At 35.9% G+C, this 19,699-nt stretch overlaps 1 protein-coding gene across 1 annotated transcript in view; it reads right to left on the bottom strand.

Moving 5' to 3' along the window:
- Positions 1 to 19,699, bottom strand: part of nos1apa (nitric oxide synthase 1 (neuronal) adaptor protein a) — a 76,897-nt gene that overhangs the window by 32,930 nt on the left and 24,268 nt on the right. Inside the window, exons 3-4 of the mRNA XM_043241906.1 lie at positions 16,638 to 16,730; positions 15,572 to 15,630 (exon numbers count right to left, since the gene is read on the bottom strand). Of these exons, the coding sequence (XP_043097841.1) occupies positions 15,572 to 15,630; positions 16,638 to 16,730 (152 nt within the window). The remainder of the gene's footprint in view (positions 1 to 15,571; positions 15,631 to 16,637; positions 16,731 to 19,699) is intronic.

A 19,699-nucleotide genomic window follows, 5' to 3' on the forward strand; every position in this document is an offset into this window, starting at 1 on the left:
AGGGCTGGACAGATGGGTGCAGAGACACCCCACTCTTTAATTGAATTTTCCTTCGTTGCTGTTGACACTTCAGGCAGACATGCCGCATCAGCGATTTGCACAGATGACACATGCTGTTTAAGAGCTTTTTTCCCTGTCATTTTAATTCATCAAGTCTGAAAGTAAAATGAGGAGCTGAAGTATCTGCTGAGTATATGTAATGCACACCACTCCGCCCATTATCATAGAAAGAGAGTGACTTTACTCCACAACCATTACGTAGCTTTATTTAACGGGTTGCTCTGCTCGAAAAATGTCTGATTAAGAATATAATGAAAGTATCTACTAGAAGGCAAAGTGATGCTTTGCCCATTTCTGAGATGTATAAGATACAATTGACTAAGTTGTGCTATTTCTATATTCTAAGAGTTCCCATTTAACACGGAAAGAAAAGGCTAAAGCGATGATAAGTTAGCATTAATCTCAAAGCATTCATCCGGATTTAATGAAAAAAAGGAAAATCAATAGTGATGACTTTTAGAGATGCCTGCCTTAGCTAAAAATGTCATATGCAGGACATTGCACAATTTTATTTTTTACCCAGGTATTATTATTCATACTTACAGTGAAGTATATTACAGTCTATTAAACTTTCTATTAAACTGGCATGCAACAAGTTCTGTACTGTTTATGCTACAGACATTGCATACAATTATGCCATAAATTATACCTAAATTGTTGAATTATTAAATATAATGGCTGTCATTTTAGCATATTTAACTCAATTAGTTAGCCATGGAAAAAAAAAAAAACACAAATATTTTTAATATATTTTAGAATTAACACGCTCTCCCTGCCCCAGACCTGTATGCTACATTTCATACAGTCGGCTGTACGATGGAGGGCAACAGCAAAGTAGCCTATAAAATAAACTTATAAATATTGCCATAAATTTTACCATAATGGGGCAAAAAAATTCCCCTGAATGAGTTTTTGTCTCGTATTTACATCATATGACAAGCAATATCAAATGAGTGTTGTTTTGTCCCGAAAAGCATCAGTGCAAATGTGATTTTAAACAACAGTTCAGTACATAAGAAGTTGTTATATTTTAGGTGGGCTACAACATTGCCTGTTTTTGCTAAGTTTTGACAATGAAAATATTACTTATACAAACACAGCAGAACTATCTCAAATTTGTTACTGAATCGGTGGACCAATGATTCGATGGCCGGTTCATAAACATTTACTTCACTCTTGAATGAACCAGGAGCTTAAAAAGGAATCGAATGAATGAATGAATGAGTCAATGACGTAAAAGACATTTACAGACACAAACTGCTAGTAATTGTTCATTTTCAGTTCGTTTGAGTTTAAAAATGCAGAATTAGACAATTAACAGCCACCTCGTGTCAACCTCCAATAATACCTTAATACCCTAACAACCACCTACAAAACTAACAAAACAGAGTTATTACAATAAATGTAAAACAAGGTCATAAAACAAAACTGGACCAATTCAAGTAACAAATCTGCCCTATACCTACATCACTTTCAAACTGTCCCTCTTTTGCGAATTTTTCCAATATGTTTCTACACAGGCAAGTGCAGTCATGAGGACTGTAGATGGAGCCATGATTTGCACTTTACTACAAATAGGAGATCTGAATTATAGATGCCTCTTATTATCTCTTAATACCAGCAGGCCAGTTCTCCCTGCTCCTGGTGCCAAGTTTATGCTCTGGGTGACAATAAAGACGCACAAATGTCACCATTGCTCTTCAGAAGGGGGGCAACAGCAGACATCCTCACACCTTCAGAGCTGACACGGTCCCAATCCCATCATCCTAAAAGAGTCCCCATACAGACATGATTCAGTCTCTTCAGCTTGCAATCAAACACACTCTGCAAAAGCTGTCAAAAGCCTCCCGGGGTTGCTGCTCCTGGTTTAGCAGGCTGTTGGATCGCAATATTCATTGTAATCACTTAACTAGGCACAAATTACTGTCAAACTCAAGTGTTATCTTCATGGAAATGATTTTGGATGTGACTGTGTATTCATTCATTGTGCCTAACCAACTCTAAATATTTTAAAACGAAATGCCTCCATTCAAGAGGGCCAACAGACCCCAATCGTTTAACTGGGTTCAGGTCTGCCAGATAAAAATAAATATTGTCCTGACATGTCAGCTGCCTCATCCAGTGAGTCAGGGGATTGCATGGGCATGTTGTCAAGTTCAAGCAGCAAATTTTGGCGAAGATGATTAATGTGTTTTGATTAGGCTTTCATGCGATTCTGCATTTGCTGCGGACACACAGCCAAACAGGATTTTAAACTGCACATTTATACTGTTACCATCAGCAGCGGTTACATAAGGAACAACTGCGTTGCTAAAAGGCTTTGCAAAGAACAAACACTTCTAAGCACTTTCTCCTCTAGCTTATTTGCTGCCACTCTGATTACCATACAATATTTGCATTTTCTGCAGAGCTACAGAAATGAAAAGCACAGAAGAACATGTTAGGTGATTCTTTTCATTTTCACAAAAACAAGCAGGGTGTCTTTTGGTCACACGGTGACTGAACTCACTTTTTGCTGTGACTTTAAAAAGCCTAAATTACATGGCATGCAAATTGATTAATTTTCTGAGGGTTTTCTCTAGTTAATATGTACAGGTACACAACTGCCATTACAGTACCTCTACGTGAAATGTCACCATGTTCTTGCAAACACAAAGTGCATGTTGGGTCTACTGCCTAATTCCTATGATTGCACAAAATGAGCTCATGAATATAAAATTGCTCGCTTTGGCATGATTGTAGTAGATTAGAACAGTTATGGTTCAACAAGCAGCATCTTGAATGATTCATTTCTCTACTGTGTGGTAGGAATATATGATTACTGGTCATAAATACTTCTGAAATAAATTAGTCTAACTGTATTTTATGTCTACTTGAGACATTCGAGCGCTTTTAAAAGCACTGTTTAAAAATCCAATCTACACCACAAAAGCTTACCACAGAACTGTTCAGAGACAATGGTCTACACAGACATTAAAAGTAAAAAAAAACAAACAAACAAAAAAAAAAAAAAACTAAAAACGATGAGGAATGGATATTTTAAATTGTAATATTTCACCATTCGGTTTTTACTGTATTTTTGATCAAATAAATGCAGCCTCAGTGAAGCATAAGAGAATTGCATTAAAAACCCAACAGCACTCAAACTCAAAACAAATTTAAACTAAATCCTGAACGGTTGGGTCCCTTCAGGCTTGGATCACATAGCAGACCTCTGCTATACATTTGTAGATGAAAAAGATGAACGAGAAGATAAAATGGCAGTGACAGGGAAAAATGGCAAGAAATGTAGAAACGGAAGAGGCTAAAAGCAAATTGAGGGCTTATGCTGAACAGCAGCATACCGCTGACATGTTACATTTAAAAAAAAAAAAAGCTGAGGATGACAGTTTCTCTCCTGAATTTCAATTAACTGAATAACTAATTAACAAAATATTTAAATGCACAATTGTTCATTAAAACAAAAAAATAGCTTGCCACTTAATTACTGGCAAAAAGCATCACGCATTGCTTTATTTTTTTTACTGTGCTTTTCACAAGTGCTATCAAACAGATGAGAGAATTTAAGCCTAGACCGACTTTCCTGACTTGGCTGTTGTACAAAAACATGGGAGAAAGTAAAACAATGAAAGGGGGAGAGACGTTCCTGACAGTGAAGGAGGAAAAGAGGTCTAGCGCTGACACAGCCATTTAAACTTTTCATTAGGAAAAGCATAACAGCAGCACAAGCCTTTCTAGGACTTTAAACTCTGAAATGCTGAAATGTCTTTGTTCAATTTCAAGGGGTCTTAGCAGTTAGCACAAGTTCCAGTGGGAGTTTAGGTTTGGCTTGCGTCATTTCCTGATCTTTTTTCCTTCAATTCTTGTTAACATTTCCTGCTCTCTCTCTCTCTGCTATCAGCATAACATAAAAAGAAAATGCCTTTTATTTGATGATTTCCATACTCAAACTATTGTATTAATGCAGCTACAATAAAAGATAAGAAGACTGTTGACTAACATTCACTTATAGCCCTTCTGCATGCAACAAAACTGCACTGCCATTGGTGTACACACACACACACACACACGAAACCGGGAGAGAATAGGATAAGCAGATGGCAACGATATAACATCAGGACAGGTCAGAAACGTGAAATGCATGAGTTTGACATTCACTTCAGCTGCACCAGAGAAATACTGAATTGTTGATTTAAATGTTCTTAAAGCTGAATGAACTCTTCCAAACGTGTTTGTATTTAATGAATAACCTATTAGATCATTTATTTTGACAAGCATTAAAAAAAATCAGCAGGAAGCAACAGAATCTCTCTCTCTCTCTCTCTCTCTCTCTCTCTCTCTCTCTCTCTCTCTCTCCTCTCTCTAAAAACGGAACCGATTTTTTCAGGAGATCTGTTCAGTGTAAAGGGAAAAACATATCAACTTTGAATGTCCATTCTTCAAGAGGAATAGATGAGTTTGTACAGTAATCACTTTTGTATTTCCTTCAGCAGCTTTGACGGACTATGAATGGATGTGTCTGGTTCGCAGTGACAGGGCAGTAAAGAGAGAGGAAGGCGAGAGGAATCTCAATCTCAGTGTCGTAAGCTGCCAAGCGGGTCAATAATTAAGAGCCATCCGTCCATTCCTCTGAGCTCCCACTGACACATCTAATGAGACCTCTCTCTGCTCTTGGAAATCTGCAAGCACACACACAGCTGTCTCCTTCCAAAGACAAATGGTGTCACCCAGTTCAAACATCTCACAGTAAAACCAAAGAAAACAAAGAAATGCATAAAACACAATAAAAACGCTCCAACAGATGGGCCAATCTGAAGTTTGGATCAAATGAATGAGTTTAAGAATCTAAGAACACTTCCAATTCTAATAAAAGGAAAGAAATAAAATCATCACCAGAACAATTCAGGAGAATTGGGGGCAGGGGGATGTGTAAAACCTGATGAACATTTTTTTTAAAAAATGTGTATAAATAAATAAAAATAAAGAATTAATGAAGAAAAAAAAAAAAAAAAAAAAAAAAAAACATTAAGTGGTCTCAGAAAATTTATGGTAAAAACACAAAATAAATAAATTTGGCACTGCTGTAGCTTATATGAAGTTCATACCTAACTCACATCTACTAAATTATTAATTGTTTATAATACAACTTTATCCATGCCTTAAAAAAAAAAAAAAAAAAAAACATTAAGTTTTTAAAAGTTTGCCTTTGATTTAAAAAAATAAAAATAAAATAAAATCTAACTTAAAGTTTCACTTTATTAAAAATATTTGTGTAACTAAAGAACCCTAGAGGAGACTTTACAGTCCATCAAAATACACTTCAGAAAAGAAAAAATAAATAAATAAAAATATATGCAACTAAAAAGAGAGCCTCAATCCTACAACTACAGCTACATTGTGCTTAAGGTGCCTTTCTAAACTTCAACGCTCACATTACCGAATTCACCGAAGTGAAGATGATGCAGTCAACCCCATGTACTGTACAACTGCTTAGTTAAACCTCTTCAAGGCTGGCTAAGGATCAAACAGTGTGGGATATTTAGAACTTTTATGTGCATCCCTCCAGGTCTAAACCCACAAAGTCTCAAATACCAGTGTTCTGGAGGTGTGTGATGGGTTCTCATGGACGATCTCTGCTAAAGTTATAGCTTATGACTTTCCAAGCCTCTTGCAATTGAGTTTAACACTAAACAGGGAAATAGACAAGCCTCTGTCTATGCAGTAAGCCTTGCCGAGAGCAAATCTGCCTCTGCCTCTGCTTTATCAACAGCCATTCAGAGCATTCTGACAGTAATCACACACAAACAGAGGACGTGCTCGGCGCATTTCATTAGCCACACACCTCACACCCTGCATGGCCTCCGGAGGCTCATTTAGAAGACCAATGCGTTGGACCTTTTATGTATTCATGGAATATCGGATGCAGTGCTACAAGCTAAATGTGCTACACGATGAGCTTTACGCAAATGAAAGTTCGTGTGCATGGCTAAGGAAATTACGTATCCGTCTGGCACATAAATTGATAACATTCATCTCTGACTTTCTTCAAGGAACACATAAAATAACAACAATCGTTCAGGCCTACTCTCACACGCAATTTCCAAAAAGCAAAATAATTAAAGCAAAATAATTATTCAAAAAATAAAGCATTATGGAAATAGTGGAATAGTCTGATTTTAAGTACACCTGATTGTTTTATTAACAATAAAAGTCCTCTGTATGTTGCATTCTTAAAGCCATATTACTTGCGTCAGTGGTATAAGAAAGAGTATCAATTCCAATCAGCCACTGTGTCAGCAGTTTTCCTGCTGGCCTTCACTCATCTACTCTGCTGATGAAAATGTCTGCTGAATAAAGTTCAGAGTTCTGAAGAGCACCAAGGTCATTCCACAAGAGACATCTGCAATTCAGATCTACTGTAACTTTAAATTACAGCCATTCTCTATGTTTTTCAGAGAAAACATGCAAAATTAACTGTGCAGATTAACAAAACAACAAAAAACAATACCATTTCTTTTTATTTTTGGACAATGTTTTCCCCTATTAAACACAAAAATTATAGAGACTTTGATTTGACTTAGTTATTGTGACAGTAGAATTCTCCAATACTTTTTACTTTCTTTTTTTATTTACTATAAATAATGACCCTCTAACGCTACCATTCCATATTCTTTTTCTAATCTATCCATTCGTTTTCTTTTATCACAGATCTGTTGTTGGTTTTTTAGTTTAAAATGAATTTTAAATATTTGCTTCTGCTTCAACTTTTACTTGATTATAAATTATTTAAATAAATTTGCAGACAAACAAAGCTTTGCAATGTGGTCTTAGACTTTGTGAAAACACCCACAAACTAACTGAACTCATCAGAGATTCATGTATTTTATGGAACTTCTTAAACTGCAATCCAATGAAAGCTTTGATAAACCTGAATGCGCATCATTGCAGCAATCAAATATTCATTCCTACATATGAAATAATAATTAAAAGTATAAGGAAGACCTAGCTACGGAAAGTTACTTGGGGGATGATGTCTACACCTCTAGTTAGGGAAAGTTTGAGAAAAGGCAGGAATCACTGAAGGAAATGATTAAATGATCAACTTCTAGATGGAAACAAGTCAGAACTTTAATAAGACACAGACAACTAGACCCTTGTGTCGGTATGGAAAAGATTTCCCAGAAGGGCTTACAATCTTTCCTGCACACTTAACTGATAAAGGGTAGCGGGATAACAGAAAAAAAAATCTGGGGAAAGTGAACTAAATAAAAAGAAAGCTTTGGGGAAATCCTACATTGCTGGCTCTTCAACAGCTCATGCTGGGTTATGCGTCGCTGTAAAGAATTCAAACACAAGCTTCCCACTGTTCCTGCCAGGATGCAGACACTTTGTTCTCTGTAAATGTGTACACTTACTGTGAGTACACGTTCACATCTGTACATCTTACTACCAAAACAGGGAACTGGATGTCAGTCTAGACAGAGCTGTCCATCAACAAACTTAAAAACCCCAGTAACCCACATGAGCCTGTGCAGTACATTTTACAGTGGTTAAGGTTGCACAACATGGAAGAAGCACTGTAACGCACTGCCTTGGCTGCCTTATAGTTCATACAATGAAACAATGTTCAGTGAAAGTAGATTAAAATAAAGTATGTATCAAAATAAACAATTGTACTGCCAAGTAATTCAGTTCATTAGCTAAACTGTGTATAGTTGCCAAGCAATATAGCAACTTGGCACCTTACTACAGAATTCAATTTAATGTGTATCCACCTTTTTCCTGATGCAAAAATGGGCACTGCTATTTGTAAATCGTATGGGTATAGCTTCCAGCTATTTTTAGCTGTACAAAACAGTTTGGTTTTGCTGCTTGATATTGAAAATTGGTGTGTCCTATCATGTTATTTTAATGCATTATTTTAATTATGAACACACTGGGGACTAGTACAAACAGTTTTAATGTTTTTGCACATTGTAATCTTCCTTGTTATTTCCCTATAGCGTCTAACAAATTGGAAGCCCCACCCATAGGCTTATTTCCGCGCACAGGAAAAAGGTGAATACAACTTTAGACATGGTTCATCCACTCAGGTTTCAGACTTGGAACCATGTGCTCCATACAATAAAAAAAAAAGAAATTTTGTGCCCCTATTGTGGATTTTAAAAATGACCTTTCATGCAGTGTGTAACAGCTCTAAGTCAATTAAAACATACTCCAGTCCCAAGCCATTTCATGTTGACATCAAAGTGAAACCATATCATAATGCCCGCCCACTTGTTGCACGTGCAGATCTTGATTTTTGCATTAAAATGCAAACTCATTATTTGCCACTAGGTGCTGCTTTTGGAGAGTTAAAAGCTCCTAAACACTGCTTTTGAAATAGACTAATCACTGAAGTGGATTGGAAAAATTAATTATTAAAGTTGTTGAACAAATATGGCAAAAATAAATGCATAAGAAAATTAAAGTGTTTTTTGACCTTGCATGTATGTCAACCTGTCGTTGGGGACACCTAAAACTAAAAATACAAACCTTCTATAACCTATAATAGAGGAACTTAAATTTCTTAAAGTATTTTATAAAGTACTTAAAAGTATATTATATTATTGAAGCCTGTTTCCGCCACTTATCAACAAAACAAAACCAAAAAAATAAAAGCCAATTTTCTTTTTATCTGAGAATTATAACACAATTCTAAAGTCAGTATTGTGAGCTCATCTAAGAACTAAATTTTTTCAGAATTGAGATATAAACTGGCAATGCTTACAGTATAACTCATAATCACGAGTTTACACAACACAATTCTGACTATTTTTTTCAGAATTACAAGCTTGTATCTTGCAATTCTGCCTTTATAACACTTGCAATTGAGAGTTATTGATTCAGAATTGTGATCTATATAACCTCATAATTCTGAGGAAAAAAAAAAACTAACTTTAGGCCCTATATTTTGCATTTCATATTATTAGTAGCACCTATAAAGAAAAACAGTCAGTATTGTGAAGAAAAAAAAAAAAAAAAAAAAAAAAATATAATCACAATTCTCTCTCTCTCTTTTTTTTTTTTTTTTTTTTACTTATTCATTCACTGGCAGAAATGGGCTTCCATGGTAAATAAATAACTCCCTGACCCCAAGCTTTTAAACTGTACTAATTAACACGTGGAAAGCACCAGAAATTGTTTGTGTAGCAACATCAAACTAAAAACACACAAGTTGCCATTTCAGCAAAAAAAAAAATAAAAACAATTAAAAGAAGAAAAACAAAGGATATTTTCTCTCTTTGAACTGAATCTGCAGTTGCATTGACTTCAGTGTGATCAAAGCTTTCATTGGTCGTACAGCATAGGAAACTATTTGGATAATATAACGGTTATCAGGGTGTGTTTAGAACAACATTTGGCAGCTATGCCATGTGCACTCAAAAGGAAATAAATTGCACTTGCACACACACAGAATATAGTGACTGCCTAATTACTGTATTTACACTAAAATCAATCTGCCACCACCCATAACCGGGTCTTCACACCCTTTCCCTAGTGACTCAAACTAAACACAAGCTATTGGGTAAATGGTCTGATGCAGTCAGATAAACCTGGTATGCATGGAAGTGGACAGCATTACAGATGTAACGTAACATGTTCAAATGGATCCAGTAACTAAAACCACACATCCATGCACATCCAGAAATGCATCTCAAATGACACAACTTACAAAACCATTTGGAAAACCATTCAGACATGATAACATATGGCCCCTCCCTTTGAAACCCTATCACAAGCAATCACATTTTAGATGCGTGTCAACTACTCCGAACGCTCGGCATCAGATGATCCATAACGGATGTTATTAACTGTCGAACTTGGAACAGAGCATAAACACTGAAATACTGCTTAATCAGGTTAATGTGCGAGCACATTAAATAATAAAGTGATACTGCATCGCCACAGCAACACTCATTAAAAGGAATAAAATGAATAGTCTCTGCTTTGTAACAAAGGAAGTCGAGCAGTAGAGGTATGGCTTACATGATAAGATTTTCTACAACACCCACCCAATTATGGTCCACGGCTACAGCATGAGAATGAGAAGCTAATAAAATAGGTATTATGAAGGCATGAGATGGCATTTAGAATGAGCTCTTTTGAATTTTCATGGACCATTTTAGCTGATGCTACAGTGGGAGGATCTGAGGAATAAGCTAGTTTGGTGGTCTACATTCTGAAACTGCTCCTATAAAGCATGAGGCCAATGCGGGCCTCAAAGGGTGAATATAAGGGCAGGACATGTGTCCAGGCGTGTGTTTTTAGGACCACAAGGGTTGTTCCATAGGGCTTTCACAGTATTGCTGTTTTACTGTATTTTTAATAAAAAAAATTTAATGCTTTGGTGAGCAAAGGTTTTTTTTTAATCTTTCAAAATATAAACCTTTGAGGAAATGCAGTGACTTTTTATATTAAAAGAATATTTCACCCAAACATAACCGCACATTTCAAAAAGACAGGCAATATAAAGGCAAAGAATGGTTTTAAGTTTGTTGTGTTGAGACATGAATTATATTGAGGGTTGGTTAAATTTTACATGGAGCAAAATGATGACAAAGACTCCCAGGGAATGCAAACTGGACAAAAACCTCGACATCACATAAAATCCTGTTGCACTAAGGTAAGCTCTTCAAAGCTCCAGTTATAAATATTAAAACCTGCCACGCATTCAGCTCTCCATGCAGTCGCCCAGTGTTTGCTATACAAACAGTGAAATGTAGTCCTTGATGTTCTGATCAGCCAGTTTCTTATTTATAATTAAGACAGCTGACTTGATTCATATGCTGGTCTATTCTTTCAGCCAGCAATCAGCCACAATCACACTATATGGATTGGGTGAACATTGCGGTAGCGGTAGACTCGTAAACACATTGATCAGAGCCTGTAGGTACAAAAACCAGCCACTCATTATTTATTATCTCGAGATTATGTGCTTTTCGCCTAGTACATACTGTAATGTAGTCCACCTCTTGTGGGGACTGTCGAAGCATTTCACCAATGATACTGGCAAAGGGAACGTGAGGATCTGGAAGAACAATCACATCTGTCTTGCCAAACATCTACTAAAACCATATTTCTAGACAATAAGAGAGACTGCAAGCAATCTGCAGTAAAAGAAAGATGCATTTGGGAGTAATGCATGCCTGCCAATTCTGGAAACCTTGCATAAACATGAAGATGCCAGTATGTGGGGTATCCATCATGATTGAGTTAGTTTTAATCATGGATTCATGTATTACCGGCTGCTTGTGTGGATACTCTGGCACTAATGGGAGTGTATTCATAAAATGCCACTAATGGTTTGTGTGTCCTCAATACACAAACAAACAAACACAAACAAATGCACACGTGCTCACACACACATACCCTTGAGCAAGGACGATGGAGAAAGCTTTTCATATTCTAATGGGGACGCTGTGCTTGCATGTTGCCTGGGAGATGAAGCATTCTGGGGCTTTTGCAGCAGTGCTGATGTAGATGTTGGCTATTGTATTGGACCCATCCCAACACTGTGATCAATGAAAGATGTGTTGATGAACAAAATTATTGCATGCCCTAATATTGGAGACTGATTTTCAACAAACGCTCATTAAGCAAAAAAAAAAACAAAACAAAAACTGTACATATGGCTTTCAAAACATACAACTTATGGTTTGATCACCAAACTATACGTTATACGCTTCTTCAACTTTTTCAATAAATTTATTGCATCCTTAATTAGCGGTGGGTATCGAGTTCTTTTTAGGTACCAACCGAATTGCCTCGTTGCCACAGAGTATCAAAAAACGTCTTTTCTTTCGGTACCAAATTTCGATACCTAAGGGGTTAATCTCATCAACACCAGTGAGCCAATAAGCCTGCAGCACTAGCCGGTGTGTTTGACTAGAAATGGCGCGGAACAGATTGAACATGTACGGAGCAGTCTGCTCTCTGTAGCTCTCGCGGCAATGCTACTTAAGTCAAACACAGACTATGGGAAGCCAAACAACCCAAATGCAAGACGAAACAGCACGGTATTAAAGAGTTTGACAACGCTACTCAAACGCTAAAAACGTGCCGTTTTGTCCTGCATTTGGTTGTTTGGATTTATATTCTGATTTATATTCTGCATTTACTGAAAGCTCACTTCAAACCACCATCGAGTGTTTGCAATAGTTTCCGATTGCCATCTAATGTGTGTTTTGGTCATGTAATGTTGCTAAAAAAATATTAATTCCTCCAAGTCAGAACTGCAATTGTTGAAGACAAAATACAGGCTCATCTGTAAATCTGTGGAAAATTTATAGAAATTATGATACTGTCTGAGCTATATGCATTTTAAAACGAACACACTAGTGTAAAGGTAGCATGACAGATGTGTAAACTGAACTTTAAAACTATTTTGCACTGATTTATTGTGTTGGATATCCATTTCCTTTGTGCAGTGGCTCATGAGATGAGGCTTTGAGTCTGTATAAATGTCAACAAGCTAAAAAAAAGATAATTTAATATTAAAACTGATTTAATAAAAAGGTATTCAGGAATCGGTATTGAACTCAGGTTATCGGTATCAACATTTTTTGAACGATACCCAGCCTTATCCTTAATACAAAATAAAAAAAAATCTTACTGACCCTATGTTTTTAGAAACAAATATGCACACTAATAGTGCATCTCAACATCCGAATATGCTTTTTTGACTAGAGTATTTATTATTGAATTTCTTACATTTATTGAAAGGTAGAAATGACCAATGGAAAAATTACTTAAATTGAGTAACATCCAAACCTGCAAACCTTTTTTTACTTCATGTATATAAATAATCCCTCATATCGCTTTTAACCCAAGAAAAGACTCTCAAAAGATCAAGTGTAAATCAGCTTCTCTATACTCCACATTTAAATGGCTTTTTTTTTTAAATTTATTTATTTTTTACAGACACACCAACACGACCGCGTTTTACTGAAATGCCCTTGAGTCTAAGGGATAAACCAGATCCTGCACAAAATACTTGTGCTCCAGGTGGCTGCAATATTGTGGATACAAGAAAAAGACTGTATCTCAGCCATCAGGTCATGGGCTGTGAACCAGTCACGTCTGATGGCATTTAGAGCTGTATAACATGCTCCTTGTCATCTCTTCGCTTCAAGTCTCAGAAGACGGTCCTGTGGTTAGCACTGGGTGTAGGTTTTGTGACAATGCAGTTGTTCCCCGCCAGCTTTGAATCAGCCTGACGCTTTGCACCGGGGCATAAGTGCAAGCGAAGATTAATACTGATGACATAGTGCGGTAGTCGTCTCATTTTTCATTAAGTCTGTCAGCGACTGGTAAATTGGGTCCTGCATTCTCCTTAGCTAGACTTAGAACACAGTCACTGGCTGTGTATGGAATAGCTGTAAGGTAACAATGACCTTGTCTGCTGTCCCATCTGTACCACAGCCACCACATGGGTTCAGTCCATTGCTTTCTTCAGACTAATCCAAAGATTTGAACTCTAACCACAACATCTCATTATCCCGGCTTTGACAGACACAGTAGGCAAACAGCATGCACACTGATCTGCTCCACAAAATTCACTTAGATTCTCCTTGAGAGACTCCAAAATACATTACTATAAAGGTTGCATTCAATACTCTGCAATACAATGAGTAGTTCATTGCAATGTTCAATGATTTTTTTTTTCCAATTTGCACAACACTGGATGTCCTAATTTGCATAATCAAAAGACTAATCCTAGTGTTAATTGAGCCTCCCACTGTCTAATTACTTAAATGAAATGGAGCGCAATTAAATCTCTCCATCTCATTTATTAAATTGTTCTGGTCAGCAACTGAGGCCTTTTTTACTATTTGAAGTTTGCCGATCTGACTATGCGTGTTATTTTGGTACCTGTTCGACGGCTTTTATTGTTATATGAAATGTAACACATTAACAGTGGTTAGGCATGTGTGGCATTTAAGAGGCAGTCACTGCAAATCTCATATAGCAGAGAAATACTAAAGATAATCACAGACTTTTAGAAGGACTCATCTGTTCAGGGTGACGAGGGCTGCTGCAAACTAGTCTGAGTTCAATGGAGAATTGCAGCCTGAAAACAAAACATTAGTAACAGCGAAATCACATTGGCTACATTCACACAAGAGCAAAATATGTTTTTCTGTACTATTTGAAGTGCTCAACTAAATGCGTTCACATAGAGCTCAGTTATGAAAGAATATTTTTTTTTATCTGAAATGACTCGGGTCACAGAGATTTAGATTTAGGTAAACATCTCAGGTCTCATTAAAAACATTGTAATTTGTGTTCTGAAGAGTAAAAAAAAAAAAAAATTCTTATGGGTTTAGACACAAGGTTGAGTAAATAACAACAATTTTTCACTTCTGGGTGATCTATCCCTTAAAGGCTGCCCCCTCTTTCAGGTTCTAAAATGAAATAAAATAGTTTGTGTGTTGGCAGAGCGAGACACTCAACGCCAAGCAAAATAGCAAAAACAGACTTTTGTTATGTAGAGATCACAATTTGAGATCTTTATTTTACTAATAGATTTGAAAAATATTTTAAGGTTAAGGAACTACACATGGCAATGGTAAAATTAAAACAGCAGAAAAATATGATTTTCTGTCTTGTTTTGGGCTGCTAAACAAGAAAATGAAGTTGAGTTATTTTTTTATGTTTATATATATATATATATATATATATATATATATATATATATATATATATATATATATATATATAGAGATAGATAGATAGATAGATAGATAGATAGATAAGGAATTACAGATGACTATTTAAATATTTACAACTTGATTATGTGCAATTATGGTGCAAAATAAAGCAGGAAGAAATTCTGTATGTATCTACACTCTTAAAAATAAAAGGCGCTTCACAATGCAACAGAATAACCTTTTGTCTAAATGGTTCCATAAAGAACCTTTCGGTTTCACAAAAGCTTCTTTGTGGCAAAAGAAGGTTCTTCAAATTATAAAAGGTTCGAAAGAGACGGCCCTTTAAAAGAACCTTTACAGAGATGACACAGAAGAACTGTTCAGTTAAAGAAACTTTCTAAGCACCTTTATTTTTAACAGTGTAAACACTAAAAGAACAAAAATACCCATCACTACTATTATTATAGTAATTGCTTTCAAGATAGAGAAGGAGACTGACTTCAGTATTCCATCCATTCAGAAATAATTTGATCATAACAGGCTGTTGTACAGACGATCTGAGACTCACCTGCTACTAAAATGGCTGTCAGTCTTAAACACAGACTGCAAACGCTGCCATTGTGAGTGTGAAGGTGATATATTTAGGTACACAGTTTAGGGGCAAACATGACACGATCATTTTATTCTCCTTTCCCACTGAAAGCCTCCCATTGAGAGCTGGCTCACAGCATTACTCACTTACTTTCAAGACTGACAGCTACATTGGTCAAGTGCTGAATGCAGTTAAAATAAAAGAGCTATTTTATGAAGCTCCTCACCTGTATATTGGGTCTTGCATCACCATCATCTTGCTTTCATCCCAGGTCCATTCTTTTTTCTGCAGGAAATGAAAGTGATCATTTCAGTTCAGGCTTTAATATATGATAATATATCCAAGGCAGAAGCCTGCTCTATCAATTTTCTCATTTACGTTCCAGCTCTAAATTAAACCAAGAGATAAAGCACCTGTGTAAATCAATAATTTATGTTTAAATGAACAGCACGAGGCAACTTAAGATGCAGAAATTGCAGGGAGTGACTGTACCTATTAACTTTGAGCTAGGCATCTTGCTAAAGGACAAAACCATCCTGCCAACCACCTTAAGGCAAAGTGTCTTGCCAAAGTGTGAACGTGGCAGAGCTAGACTGTGATAAAAATGTTATTCTCATCTGAACTAAAACAAAACAAAAACAAACAAACAAACAAACAAACTCCTCGAACCCTCAGCCTCTATGCTTAAAGCTACTTGAAGCTTACACTAGATTGCTCCCAACATGCATCTAAATTATGACCTGCAGTTATTGTTACTGAAAACAAGGTAGGAACTAAGCAGACCAACCTTGGCGAACGGACACTGAATCAACTTGCCTTTAGATATGTTATGTAAAATGTTCACATTCAAAGTTAACACTTACGATGAATCAATTTCTACTACAGCCCAATAAAACTATTTATGTCACAATATTTGAATCATTAAAATTGTAGACAATTAACAAGGTTTCTACGGTCTGAAACAAGAAAATGCTACAATATAAAGTTCCTGCTGCATTTTATGTGCATAAACTTTGCGCACTTAAAAAAAAAAAAAAAAAAAAATTTGATGCAGAATAACACAAACAGTTAGTTACAAGTATTGAAATATATACTGCAATATATATTGCAAAATATACTGTCATAACTGAATTTTGTAGCATCTTTTAGCTGTTAACGCTAAAAATATGAAAAATATATAAATTAATGAATAAAATGTAACAAATTAAATAAATGTAAAAAAAATAATAATACATGCATGAAAGAAAAAAAAAAAAAATGAAACCTAAATCATAAATAGTTTTAAACTTTACCTTTTTCTTTTTCCGCAGCGCTACTTTTACCCCGTCCACGGACACAATTATGTTGACTTTCTTCTTTTTGATATTCTTCACTTTAAATTCATACTGTAAAGAGGAGAGGAAAGATAGAGATCATTATGGGAAGAAATATCAATACTAAGTAATTAAATTTCCACCCTTCCAGGACACCCAAGGATACTTCTATTAATTAAATTCAATCCAAAACCCCATTTAAACAGAAATCATGTGGTCCGTCCTCTGCAAACATCAATAACTTCACCCTTTTTATTGGCGCATATGCCCTTGCGGAGAACGAGCTCAAATGCCATTAACATTTCGACAAATGAAATGCAAGATTGGAACTTTTAAATGAGCCAAGCGCTTATCAACAGTGTGGAAATCGGAAAGGGAACAGCAAAGCCTTTGAAGTGCATCTGGATAGAATCGAGTTCTCTAGTAAATGGCTTTCTCTATAGCTTCTCAGCTCTGGGTTAACTTTATGATGTATGCAGCGCTCTTCCGCTATTCAGAGAGGCATTAGCCTGCTTAGAGATGTATAGATGAGGGTGTCGGTACAAACAACTGTGAGCAAACACTCTTACACAAGTAAACAAGAGTCTCCACAGGGACAGCATGAAGAGCAGAGTGTTCTCATTTCTCATTCCGACTCATGTACAGTATACACATTCATAGGGACACAAACAATATTGTTAAAAAGTACACCAAGTTGCCACTGGGTCTTAATTAATACACAGAACATTAAATTCGAGCCTAACATCCTTCAAAGCAACGTGCTGAAATTTTTACTCCAATATCACCACAGCATAGTCCTTCTAGCTTCTCGGCATCTTGTTTGTTTGCTAGATACAGTTAGATAATAAGGAGAAAGTTAGTTTCTTATGTGTCCTCCTTCTTACAGACATACATTTGAAAGATTAAAAAAAAAAAAAAAAAGTATAACCCATTTTGGGTTGTTTTGGCAAACCACAACTCAGACCAGCTAGAACTGTCACAAAAACGCAACACCAAGATGCACTAAATAAGATCAAATACAATATGAATACCTTTATATGGATAAAATACATGTAGAGTAATGACCACTGGTATTTCCAATAGCTAAAAATGGTTTTAGGTCAGTTATTTCTATCTTTTGCTGTAGTGTGTCGATAGGAAAGATCGTAGGAGTATAATGATACGCGTATTGTGTACTGAACGATTCACAGGCATTTCCAAGTCAAAGTGATCATCCTTATCACCTTGTTAGTGGAGACATGAGTGAGTGAGCAGAGCATGTGCGTGCCATTACGTTGGTCGTTTGGAATGCACTTGGCAAATGGAGTGATGTCATTTCCTCATTATCTTCAGCTGGGATGTTCCCAGTACTGTAGCTTTGCAGGTCTGAAGCATCTTGAAGACATTGACATTGTTCTTCTGGATTTAGTCCGTTTGAGTTTCTGTTTCTTTATGTCATTCCAGACAGACTGCATGCTGATTAGTTATTAGTTATATTATTGAAAGATTCATTACAATTAATGGCACTGGATATGCAAACGGATATTTCCTGCTGACACTACAGCAAAAGATGGAAATAACTGGCTTAAAAAAATACTAGTGCTCTAATCATTTTGGCCGGCACTATACATATCAGTAATAAATAAACCATTAAAATAGTTCAATAAACATTTAAAATATATGATGACATCCCTATTCTTTTCTTTTTTTTTTTTAAATCAAGAACGCAAAAAAGACTTTTATTCACTTAACCCTGTATCAAACTTTAAAAATGACAGATGCTATTAAAACATTTTATCATATGACATTTACCATTGCTCGATGAAAGATCCAAGATCATCCAAGTCATTTAAATAGGAATCAATAGGAAAAAAAAAAAATGTAAAAGCAATTATATCGGCAACATACTGAAAATAACACTATTCAACGTATCACACAGTCATAAAAAATACAAAATTCATGAAAACATACATGAACAAGAGAATGATACATAAATAGAACAAGCAAACAAGCATACGCCGAAATGTCAGGGTTACTTTATAAAATCCCCTGCCCTATATATGATATTTATTTTACAGTTAAGGGCCCATCATCATTCAGTACAATTTAACACTCAGCACAGCACAGAAAATATAAATAAATAAAAAAAATATTACAACAAAAGCACTAATCTACAAGCTGTCAAGGCTGCACCTAGGTGTTAACACTAACCTGTTTACCGCTCTTTTTCATTTTTACCCCCTCTCTGCAGTAATGCCTTCCTGTTTGTCTCATTTTAATTGAGTTTCTTTCAGCCACCTGGATCCCATTTCTTGTCTCTCAGCAGGTGCTGAGTGAAATTTCATCTAGTATTGACACACTGGGGTCAAAGAAGATACACTGCTGTCTGTAAGAGACATATGAATTAAAGATTAAACCAAAAGATAAAACCTTTTCACTAGACCCTGCCTAAAACTACTTTTGTGATTCAACTTTCCTTTTCAGGTTCTGACCATACAATAAAAAGAAATAGCACCATTATTTTATGTTCACAGAATGTCGATGACGTCAAACATTTGAACTTTGTGAGCTACTGGCGCTTTTTACTGCAACAAATCAGAATAAACGTTTCAGAAAATAATATTCTGATAAGATGCCATATTGCTCTTTGACCAAAAATTACAACCAAAGACGACACAATAAGTGAAGTGATGTGTGACTTTCCTAGCCATTTTCCTAGTGATAAGAGTCGGACAAAATAATGGGAAAATGCCTGTAGAGGAATAAAACTTCATAAAGACCTTTTCTTTGTCCTGTCCACTTTAGCTCTGATGCCTTTGACTTTTTTAGTAGACCACAGCTCCCGAAAGAGCTTACAAACGGCCGAGACAAGAAATGTTATGCCATCCCATTAGGATGTCAAATACCCAAACTTATTATTACTGGAGGAGTTTCTTATCGTGGATTTCCCTCAATATCCAGGGCATTTAGAAAAAAAAAATTGTCTCCATCTTCATTTGGTTTAAGCCTATGCTATAAGCTCTTTCATTTTCTGTGGTCATTATATCAGTATTTTATTTCCC

Source organism: Puntigrus tetrazona, chromosome 6 (assembly GCF_018831695.1).
Source record: "Puntigrus tetrazona isolate hp1 chromosome 6, ASM1883169v1, whole genome shotgun sequence".
Classification (NCBI taxonomy): domain Eukaryota; kingdom Metazoa; phylum Chordata; class Actinopteri; order Cypriniformes; family Cyprinidae; genus Puntigrus; species Puntigrus tetrazona.